We start from the raw sequence: 12,051 nt of genomic DNA, 5'->3' as shown, positions 1-12,051 counted from the left end.
ATGAATTACAAAGATGTTGATAAATTGAAAGCAAATTCTGCCTCTATTAGATATTTCTTTTCAGAGTTCACCAAACCATATACTAATTATCTTTTAACTCGATGAACAGTTAGAATAATACATATATATATATTAAAAACTGACCAGTGGCCTGAGCGTATCGTTCAGAAATACAAGATTTTGCCGAAGCATGATTTTATTATTTAGATTTGAGTGACCATGTTCGTTGTTTCTACTGTCTTGGTGGTACCCAAATTGCCCCTATGTTTTTTTTAAAGAAAAATAAACAGTTTCATCCAAAGTCGAGAATGAGCCCTCATCTGTTCATGATGTAATGGAATCTAATGATTTAGGAAAAGAAAAGAATCCTATGATAAAGACACATAAACAGGCATATGAAAAAAAAAGCATGTGTAAAATATGTTTCACTGAAGAAAGAGATATAATGTTTCTTCCGTGCAATCATATGATTGCTTGTGGAGAATGTGTTGCGTGCTTGCAAATATGTCCCATCTATAAAAAGAGAATTGAATATGTGGTTAAATGTGATGTATCTTGCTCTTAGTAATGTTATTCATATTAATATATTATGTATATTTGATTATTTATTTACCAAAGACACTGGACCTTTGTATATATGCATCTGACATTACATGTATATATATATATATAATGAGATAATAAAATGTATCTTGACGATGAGGGTATATTACTAAACTAATAATTTAACAAAAAAATTATGTAGAGTTAGGGACATATAATTATATATATAATCATTTCATAACAAACATATAAACTAAGCTTGCATCTATTTATTGAAATACAATATATATATATATATATATATATATATATATATATATATATATATATATGTTCATTATTAGTATTAGCTGAGAAGAGTCTACAAACATAATGAATCCGACAATGGAGTATTTACATGAAGAAGACCGATGGGGTACATTCAATCCTAATTTTATGAAGCGACGACTTCCCATTAACACTCGGTTAACGGCTAAAGCTGGATTCATTCATACCGACAACGATGTCAAGTGTTTTCTTTGTGAAAACATGAAAAATATCATAGGATCAGATGATATTATAAAGATTCACAAGAAGAGAAGTCCCGGGTGTTCGGTTGCACAATCATTACATGGCTTTGAGAATCTTCAGAAATCCAAAAAGAAATACTTAAGACATTTAGTTATTCGACATATCCTAATGGGAAATGTTATACTGTTTTAGAAAGGGAAGAATTTCGACTACAAACTTTTATTGATTGGCCACTTGATTGGTTATCTCCTTCAAACTTAGCTGCTAATGGATTTTATTATACAAGGATAAAGGACCATGTTGAATGCGCCTTCTGTAGAGGAGTAATCGGTGAATTCGAAAAGAGTGATATAATAAGAGAAGAACATGATTTGATAAGAGAAAAACATAAACACGTATCTCCCAATTGCCCCTTTATAAATGGGCATAAAACAGAAAATGTTCCCCAAATTTTCTCAAATATCTTTGAAATATATTCAACAAGAAAAGACAATCCTAATTACAAATATAAGTCGATGAAAGCTGAAAATAATTTTTATATCCCCTATTATCCTTGTTCGGAGAGGGATTTTTCGACAATAGAAAAAAGACTAGCAAGCTTTGAGAAGTGGCCTGATTGTCTAGTTCAGAAACCACAAGATCTCGCCGAAGCAGGATTCTATTATGATGGTGTGGGTGACCAGGTTCATTGTTTCCACTGTTGTGGTGGTCTTTGCAATTGGGAAAAAGAGGATATACCTTGGAATCAACACGCCAAGTGGTATTCATACTGTCCATATCTTTACTTAAAGAAAAATATAAAATATATTGAAAATAAAAATGAAATAAAAAAGACCTTGGATATAGATGAAGATTATAGGAGGAGTCCCTTGACGGAATTGAATAGTAGCGAACTCTTGATGGAATTAGATATTGTTAAATGTGTAGTAAGTATAGGTTATTCCATAAATATCGCTAAGGGGACTATGAGGAGACATGTTACCAGTACTGGTTGACCCTATTTAAGATTAGATGAATATACTGATGACATGAATCAATTGTTAACAAAGAGTCCTAGAATTATGAAACCCGAACCACCATCAATCATAAGTCCTATCATAAATGAAACAAAATATGCATATATTCGGTCACTTTTATCTAAAATCGAGTCTAAACTTTCAGCTACAAGTAACGATACTTTGAATGCAACCTTACCATATAAATCAGAAAACACTAAAAATCCTACATCTCTAGAAGCATTACTTGAAGCAGAGAGCACTGCAAATATGAATATATATATATATATTAGTTAATAATAGACAAACTACTTTTTAATAATATGTCTAGATGATACCATAAGATTATATACATATATATATATGTATATATATATATAAATATGATATTATATATCTAATGTGTATTATATAAATTATATAACATATATAAGATTGTGTAAAATATATAAATAAAATAAATAAAATATGTAATATCATAATTCTGAATATCATTAATCTGGTTTATATCCCGAGTCGGGGACATATAATTATATATATATATATATATATATATATATATATATATATATATATATATATATATATATATACATAGAAAAGCTTGTATCTTTTTAATGAAAAACAATACATGTTCATTGTCAGTACTAGTTGAGAAAAGTCTACAAACATAATGGAACCGACAATGGAACTTTTAAACGAAAAAAAACGATTAGATACATTCAATCTTAATCCAATCAAGAATCCATATCCCATTCACACTCGGTTACTGGCTAAGGCTGGATTTATTTATACCGACAACGATGTAAAGTGTTTTCTTTGTCATTTAAAGTTGGATATGAAGAATATCATAGGATCAGAAGATATTATAAAGATTCACAAGAAGAAAAGCCCCGGGTGTTCGTTTGCGCAATCATTATATGGCTTTGAAAATCTTCAGAAATTCAAAAAAAATCCTATAGATAAAAAATCTTGTAGAGACTGGGCTTATTATTCTTATACGGAAGGTAATATTGGATTAATTTATGAAAAGAAACGACTAGAATCTTTTATTGAATGGCCAATTAATTGGTTGTCTCCTTCAAATTTAGCTGCTGATGGATTTTATTATACGAGGATAAAGGACCATGTTGCGTGTGCCTTCTGTAGAGTAAATATTGGTGAATTCGAAAAATGCGATACAATAAATACGATAAGAGAAAAACACAAACACAAATCCCCAAACTGTCCCTTTATAAATGGGCATAAAACAGATAATGTTCCCATTTTTTTCCCATATTTCTATACATTGTATCCATGTGAAGACAAACCTATCACATATATTAGGAGATATCGTGATATAACTGGTATCCCCTATCAATCTTATTCGAAGAAGGAATATTCGAAAATAGAAAAAAGGTTAGCGAGCTTTAAGAAGTGGCCTGATTGTCTAGTCCAAAAACCACAAGATCTCGCCGAAGCAGGATTATATTATGAGGGTGTGGGAGACTATGTCCGTTGCTTCCACTGTTCTGGTGGTCTTTGCAATTGGGAGAAAGAGGATATACCTTGGAATCTACACGCCAAGTGGTACCCAGATTGTCTTCATCTTTATTTAAAGAAAGGTATAGAATTTATTAAAAATGAAAATATAAAGGCCTTGGATAAAGATGAAGATGAAATTTATAGGCGTGAACTCTTGCTGGAATTGGATATTGTTAAATGTGTAGTAAGTATGGGTTATTCCATAAATATTGCTAAGGAGATTATCGAAAAACATGTTAATGAAACAGGTTGGCCTTATTTAAGATTAGATGAATATATTGATGACATGGATCAAATGTTGATAAAGAATCCTAAAATTATGAAACCCGAACCACCATCAATTATAAGTCATATCATAAGTGAAACAAAAGATGCATATATTCGGTCACTTCGGTCTAAAATCGAGTCTAAATTTTCAACTACAAGTAACGATATTTTGAATGCCGCCTTATCACATGAATCAGAAAACACTGAAAATCCTACATCTCTAGAAGCCTTACCCGAAGCAGAAAACATGGAATGTGATATCGAGATTCTACAGACAGACCAGGATCCCACTGAAGAATGGATGAAATATATTTCAGGGAAATATGTTACCGATGAACATAGAAAAGAAGAAACAAAGACACCTGAACAGAAACGGGATAATCCCAAATGTGAAGTGTGTAAGAATAAGTACGCAAATGTAGTAATACAACCCTGTACACACATGGTCGCTTGTGAATCTTGTGTTATTGATTTGCCACAATGTCCTAAGTGTCAACATAACACCCTTCGTATAATGAAACCTATTACATTTTACTAATATTATGAATATATAACATTAATTATGAAACTATGAACATATATATATATATATATATATATATATATATATATATATATATATATTAACCAAGGATGACAAGCTGCTTTATAATATTATATCTAGGCAATATCATATGATGATATAGATAAATAAAATATGATGTAATATAAATCTGAATTATTTCCTTATATATATATATAAATAAATGATACTCAACGATGAGGAGATATATATATCCTAAGATAATAAAATATATCTTGACGATGAGGATATATTTCTAAACTAATAATCTAACAAAATATTATGTAGAGGCGGGGACATATATATGTATATGTATATACATAGCAAGGCTTGTAATTGTTCATTGTCAGTACTAGTTGAGAAAAGTCTACAAACATAATGGAACCGACAATGGAGCTTTTAAACGAAAAAAAACGATTGGATACATTCAATCTTAATCCAATCAAGAGACCATATCCCATTGACACTCGGTTACTGGCTAAGGCTGGATTTATTTATACCGACAACGATGTAAAGTGTTTTCTTTGTCATTTAAAGTTGGATATGAAGAATATCATAGGATCAGAAGATATTATAAAGATTCACAAGAAGAAAAGCCCCGGGTGTTCGTTTGCGCAATCATTATATGGCTTTGAAAATATTCAGAAATTCAAAAAAAAACCTATAAGTAAAGTATCTCATAGAGATTGGGCTTATTATTCTTATAAGGAAGGTATTATTGGTTTAATTTATGAATGGAAACGACTAGAATCTTTTATTGAATGGCCAATTGTTTGGTTGTCTCCTTCAAATTTAGCTGCTGATGGATTTTATTATACGAGGATAAAGGACCATGTTGCGTGTGCCTTCTGTAGAGTAAGTATTGGTGAATTCGAAAAATGCGATACAATAAATACGATAAGAGAAAAACACAAACACAAATCCCCAAACTGTCCCTTTATAAATGGGCATAAAACAGATAATGTTCCCATTTTTCTCTCATATTTTGATACATCATATGAATATGAAGACAGACCTATCACATATATTTGTAGAGAAGATGATTATATAATTGGTATCCCCTATCAATCTTGTTCGAAGAAGGAATATTCGACAATAGAAAAAAGACTAGCAAGCTTTAAGAAGTGGCCTGATTGTCTAGTCCAAAAACCACAAGATCTCGCCGAAGCAGGATTATATTATGAGGGTGTGGGTGACTATGTTCGTTGCTTCCAATGTTCTGGTGGTCATTGCAATTGGGAGAAAGAGGATATACCTTGGAATCTACACGCCAGGTGGCACCCAGATTGTCTTCATCTTTATTTAGAGAAGGGTATAGAATTTATTAAAAATGAAAATGATAAGGCCTTGGATAGGGATAGAGATGAAATTGATAGATGTGAACTCTTGTGGGAATTGGATATTGTTAAATGTGTAGTAAGTATGGGTTATTCCATAAATATTGCTAAGGAGACTATAAAAAAACATGTTAATGAAACAGGTTGGCCTTATTTAAGATTAGATGAATATATTGATGACATGGATCAAATGTTGATAAAGAATCCTAAAATTATGAAACCCAAACCACCATCAATCATAAGTCATATCATAAGTGAAACAAAAGATGCATATATTCAGTCACTTCGGTCTAAAATCGAATCTAAATTTTCAACTACAAGTAACGATATTTTGAATGCCACCTTATCACATGAATCAGAAAACACTGAAAATCCTACATCTCTAGAAGCTTTACCCGAAACAGAAAACATTGAAAATCCTACATCTCTAGAAGCCTTACCCGAAGCAGAAAACATGGAATGTGATATCGAGATTCTACAGACAGACCAGGATCCCACTGAAGAATGGATGAAATATATTTCAGGGAAACATGTTACCGATGAACATAGAAAAGAAGAAACAAAGACACCTGAACAGAAACGGGATAATCCCAAATGTGAAGTGTGTAAGAATAAGAACGCAAAGGTATTATTACTACCCTGTACACACACATGGTCGCTTGTGAATCTTGTGTTATTGATTTGCCACGATATCCTAAGTGTCCTAAGTGTAAATGTGGTATCCTTCGTATAATGAAACCTATTACATTTTAATGATATTATGAATATATAACATTAATTATGAATCCTTACCAAGGATGACAAGCTGCTTTATAATATTATATTTAGGCGATATCATAAGATGATGATATAGATAAATAAAATATGATTAATATAAATCTGAATTATTTCCTGATATATATATCCTAAAATAATAAAATATATCTTGACGATGAGGGTATATTCCTAAACTAATAATCTAACAAAATATTATGTAGAGTCGGGGACATATATATATATATACATATGTATATACATAGAAAAGCTTGAATTTTTTATTGAAATACGATACATGTTCATTGTCAGTACTAGTTGAGAAGAGTCTACAAACATAATGAAACCGACAATGGAGCCCTTACACGAAAAAAAAAACGATTGGATACATTCAGTCCAAATCCACTCACAAGTAACGATAATCTGAATGCCACATTATCACATGAATCAGCTTTACCCGAAACAGAAAACATTGAAAATCCTACAGCTCTAGAATCTTTACCCGAAATAGAAGACATGGAATGTGATATCGAGATTTTACCCGAAATAGAAGACATGGAATGCGATATCGAGATTTTACAGACAGACCAGAGACCCACTGAAGAATGGACGAAAAATAATTCAGGGAAATATGTTACCGATAAACATAGAAGAGAAGAAACAAAGACACCTGAACAGAAGCGGGATATTCCCAAATGTGAAGTGTGTAAAATCGAGAACGCAAATGTAGAATTACTATCCTGTGCACATGTGGTCGTTTGTGGATGTTGTGTTATTGGTTTGACATGTTGTCCTAAGTGTCATCGTAATATCCGTCGTAAAAGGAATCCTAATATATTTTAATATATTTCAACATTATATGTACAATTAAACATAAAAGTATAAATAATAATAATAATATCATGAATATATAATATTGATTATGAATTTATGATTGAATATATATATATATATATTTTAACCAAGGATAACAAGCTGCTTTATAATATTATATCTAGGTAATATCATAAGATGATATAGATAAATAAAATAAGATTTAACATAAATCTGAATTATTTCCTGATATAAAATTGATACTCAACGATGAGGGCATATGAAAATAATGGAATTTAAAGCTAGTGATTCAACATTAACGGATATAATATAGCCATTGTCATCACTTAAGGACGGGAGACACCATCGCATGTGCGTTCTGTTATGAAGTAATGAGTAATTTCAACGAGGGTGATATACCAAAAGAAATACATGATAATAAATATCGTCACTGTCCCACTCTTAGAGAAAATTATGTCTTTGATCCAGATTTTTTACTCAAAACCGAAGGAGAAAATATTGACCCTTTAAAGAGTATTCCGATTATCCGGTCTTACACGGCAACATCTCGTAGATTGAAATCTTTTAATAATTGGCCTGAATATGTCATTAAAAAACCACAAGATCTTGCCGAAGCTGGATTTCTTAGTTGTAATATAAGTGACCATGTTCGTTGTTTTTACTGTGGCGGTTGTCTTCGTAACTGGAAGAGTGAGGATATACCATGGATTGAACACGCCAAGTGGTTTCCACAATGCCACTATCTTCTTTTAAAGAAAGGTAAACAATTTATTGATAATGTTCAAAGACAAAAAACAATACAATTTCCCGTAGAAGCAGTGAACAATATATCAGATCAAGACATGGGAATATTGATGGAATTGGATATTGTCAAAAATGTAATAGCTATGGGTTATCCCGTATCTGTTATCAAATATACTCTTAAAAATCACATTAAACAAGCTGGCTGGCCCTACTTAAGGGAAGAACCTTTCATTAATGATATAACAAAAGTTCAAGCTACGAATAACGGTGATTCCACGGATGTTTCTGAAACTTCAATTACGTTATTGTCTTCTAGACATACTTCTTCTCCTCCCTTTTCACCAATCTCTTCGGTAAGTAATATTGTAACACCCACATGTCAAGCATTTATACCCGAAGCAAAAGACAATAAATACAGTATCGAGACTCTACCCAAAAAAATTATCGAAGTAATGGAAATAGATGAATCGAGAAAAAATGAATCAAAGGAACTCTCGAATGCTTGTGTCTCTTCATTACAATCTAGAAAAAAAGAAACAAAGACACTTGAACAATTACCTAAAAAGCTCAAACGCAACAAGCGAATAGAAATGAGTAGACTTATATCATATGAGAAAGAGAATCTACCAACTAGTAAAAAAATTATGAAAAAAGATAAGATATTTCATCATAAGACACCTGAACAAACATTCAAGGGACTCAAGTGTAACATGAAACCAGATATATATAAAGGGAATTTCAAGAATAATAAGGACCGATGGAAAACATTTAACTATCGACAATACTCCATTGATAAATGGCTAATACCTATGGCTGGATTATATTATTCTGTATTTTTAACCACAGATATGGTAGCACTTACAGACCTGATTTTAAAATATTTATTAGATTAAGAAAACATTAATTTCTATTAACCGTTATGGTATAGTCAAGATGTAATTACTTGATCTTTAAAGATTATAAAAATAGGAATATTCTTAAAGAATGAAAACATGACATTATATATATATATATATATATGTATCCTGTGTATATCTTGTGAGAATGTGTATATCCTGTGAGAAGTAATCCTGCGAGAGAAAAATAAATATATAACGAAATATTACATGATGTTGAGGACATATGGAGATATACTGTTATTATAATGGAAATAATTGCGCTTGACGACAGAAACGATTTCCAAGTCACCTGAACAAACATTCAAGGGACTCAAAAGTAACATGAAGCCAGATATATATAGAGGGAATTTCAAGAATGATAAGGACCGATGGAAACCATTTAACTATCGACAATACTCCATTGATAAATGGCTAATACCTATGGCTGATTATATTATTCTGTATTTTTTACCACAGATATGGTAGCACTTACGGACCTGATCTTAAAATTAAGAAAACATTAATTTCTATTAACCGTTATGGTATAGTCAAAATGTAATTACTTGATCTTTATAAAGATTATAAAAATAGGAATATTCTTATAGACTAAAAACATATAAATAAACTTTATGACAAATTGTAACATTTTATATATCCTGTGTATATCTTATGAGAATGTGTATATCCTGTGAGATATAATCCTGCGAGAGAAAAATAAATATATAACGATATATTACTTGATGTTGAGGACATATGGGAATATACTGTTATTATAATGGAAATAATTGCACTTGACGACAAGTTAACCGCTACCGGTATGTACAAGCGTTTTATCATACATGATAAAACATTGAACACATAAAGGTCGTGATATTGACGATGCTTACGGATAAGGATAAGGAGCTAATCCATAATAATTTTTTTCATGAACAAAACAGGGTGAATACATTCAGAAGATTTACACTTACCGATTATGATATATACAAATTACCCATACACCATGTACTATTGGCCAAAGCTGGATTTTTCTACATTAACAACCATATAAAGTGTTTTACTTGTGATTTAACAATTGATCTGAAAACTATTAGAACATCAGATGATATTATACAAATTCACAAGGAGAGAAGCCCCGAATGTCTGTTTGCACAAAGTTTATATTCCTTTGAAAATATTGAGAAGTATTGTAAGCCTCGTATACATAAGGCTTTTACCAAAGGTACCAATGGTGCTCATTACAGATTATATTGGGAGAAGTTTCGATTAGAGACATTTACCAATTGGCCGATCGATTGGATATCACCTATAGATTTAGCTGCTGATGGATTTTTTTACTTGAAAGTAAAAGACTATGTTAAATGTATCTTTTGTGATATAATATTAATTATGTTTGAAAAGGGTGATATAGTAAGGAATGAGCATAAACGTCTTTCCCCTAGATGTTCCTTTATTTTAGGGGAATTTACATTAAATGTTCCTAATGTGAAGATGAACATTTTCGATAAGCTGTCAGATCGAGACACATATAAGCCCTCCCCAGAGAGAGAAAAATTATTTGTAAAGGGTGTTTTGAAATATACTACTTCTAAAACAAGTAATATGACGAAAGAAGAAAGACTAGAAAGCTTTAAAGACTGGCCTGAATGCGTTGGTCAAGAACCACAAGCTCTTGCCGAAGCTGGATTTTTTTATTGTGGTATAAGTGACCATGTTCAATGCTTTCACTGTCGCGGTATTATTCGCAATTGGGAGAAAAATGACATACCGTTGCATGAACATGCTAAATGGTTTCCAAATTGTGACTATCTCCTTTTATTGAAAGGAAAAAAAAATTATTGATAACATTCAAGATCAATTATCATCAGAAGTTGCACTACATAACTCATATGATCATCTGGATATAATGATGGAATTGGATATTGTCAAATGTGTATTAGCATTGGGATATTCTACGATAAACGCTAAAAGTACTCTCAAAAAACATATTGATGAGACCGGCTGGCCGTATTTAAGGATAGATCCATATATTTGTGACATGAAACAAAATGATCCTGAACCACCATCAATCATTAGACATCTAATAAGTGAAACAAAAGATGCATATATTCTGTCACTTCGATCTAGAATTGAATCACTTTCATCCAGAAGCGAGTCTCCATCTACATCTGTGAATAATACAAGTAAAAGATTAGAGAACATGAAAACCATTACATCTCAAGAAACTTTACTTAATGTAGAGAACATGGAAATAGAGAACATGGAAACCTTTACATCTCAAGAAACTTTATCAAATACAAAGAATCTAGAAAGTTCACTTGAACAAATGCGTGAAGACCGCATATGTAAAGTGTGTATGGATAATGATGAACGTGTGGTGTATCTTCCGTGTACACATATGGCTGCTTGTACATTATGTACTCTTCCCTTGAGAACTTGTCCCATTTGTAGAATGGAAATCGAATACATAATTAAACCTACCGTGATTTAAATTAAGTATAAGTGGAGTACATATGAATAATAGTTGTATATATGTATATGTATATATATAGTATAATATTTATTCTGTACATATAATATTTTTCGAGATGTCAAATAATAATAAAATAATTATGAAATGAAATATTTGTATATATTACTCAAACAACATTCCATAACTATATAATATTTACATACTGGTTCAAAATATACTGATATGGTAAGCTATAACGCGTCACGTGTAACGGCTTATAATCTGGAAAGTAAAGAAGATAAACACCATTTTACCAGATTAAATTCATTACAAGATTCAAGCAATACAGCTAAATGGACAGTGTTAGGCGTTAGGCGCTGGTGTAATATTGTTAATAGGGTCTTTATTTCTCACATTTTGCATTTTTACATCACAGTTAAATGAAATTGTAACAATTGTGTTTTTTTATAACGTTACTCGTTTACATATTTCTATTTAGAAAATTATGCCTTGCTATAGTCAAGACAAAGTTAGTCATTCATGATTTTATTAAAAATTCTTTATTATTTAATCTAAATGAATCGAATCTAATGAATTATAATGATGTAGACAGGTTAAAAGCAAATTCTGCCTCTGTAAGATATTATTTTTCAGA

General features: G+C 31.1%; 3 protein-coding genes across 3 annotated transcripts; all 3 read left to right on the top strand.

Annotated features, from left to right (window-relative positions):
• The first annotated feature begins 878 nt into the window (after positions 1 to 878).
• LOC122260270 (putative inhibitor of apoptosis) lies at positions 879 to 4,377 on the top strand. Its single transcript, XM_043027461.2, has one exon. The coding sequence runs from the start codon at positions 2,722 to 2,724 to the stop codon at positions 4,375 to 4,377; it is 1,656 nt and encodes a 551-aa protein (XP_042883395.2). The 5' UTR covers positions 879 to 2,721.
• Positions 4,378 to 4,944: 567 nt separating this feature from the next.
• LOC147466335 (baculoviral IAP repeat-containing protein 3-like) lies at positions 4,945 to 6,657 on the top strand. Its single transcript, XM_086535640.1, has 2 exons — positions 4,945 to 5,005; positions 5,360 to 6,657. Exons 1-2 carry the CDS (start codon positions 4,945 to 4,947, stop codon positions 6,469 to 6,471), a joined length of 1,173 nt encoding a protein of 390 aa, XP_086391766.1. The 3' UTR covers positions 6,472 to 6,657.
• Positions 6,658 to 6,984: 327 nt separating this feature from the next.
• On the top strand, positions 6,985 to 11,435 carry LOC147466334 (uncharacterized). The gene is made up of 3 exons (XM_086535639.1): positions 6,985 to 8,929; positions 10,346 to 10,504; positions 10,770 to 11,435. The coding sequence occupies exons 1-3, from the start codon at positions 7,697 to 7,699 to the stop codon at positions 11,433 to 11,435; spliced, it is 2,058 nt and encodes a 685-aa protein (XP_086391765.1). The 5' UTR covers positions 6,985 to 7,696.
• Positions 11,436 to 12,051: the final 616 nt, after the last annotated feature.

The sequence above is a fragment of the Penaeus japonicus genome, unplaced genomic scaffold (genome assembly GCF_977035675.1).
Source record: "Penaeus japonicus unplaced genomic scaffold, GWHDUDI00000001_assembly GWHDUDI00001681, whole genome shotgun sequence".
In the NCBI taxonomy this organism is placed as follows: Eukaryota; Metazoa; Arthropoda; class Malacostraca; order Decapoda; family Penaeidae; genus Penaeus; species Penaeus japonicus.
The sequence above is the reverse complement of the archived record's forward strand: the minus strand, read 5'-3'. Positions and strand labels throughout refer to the sequence as shown.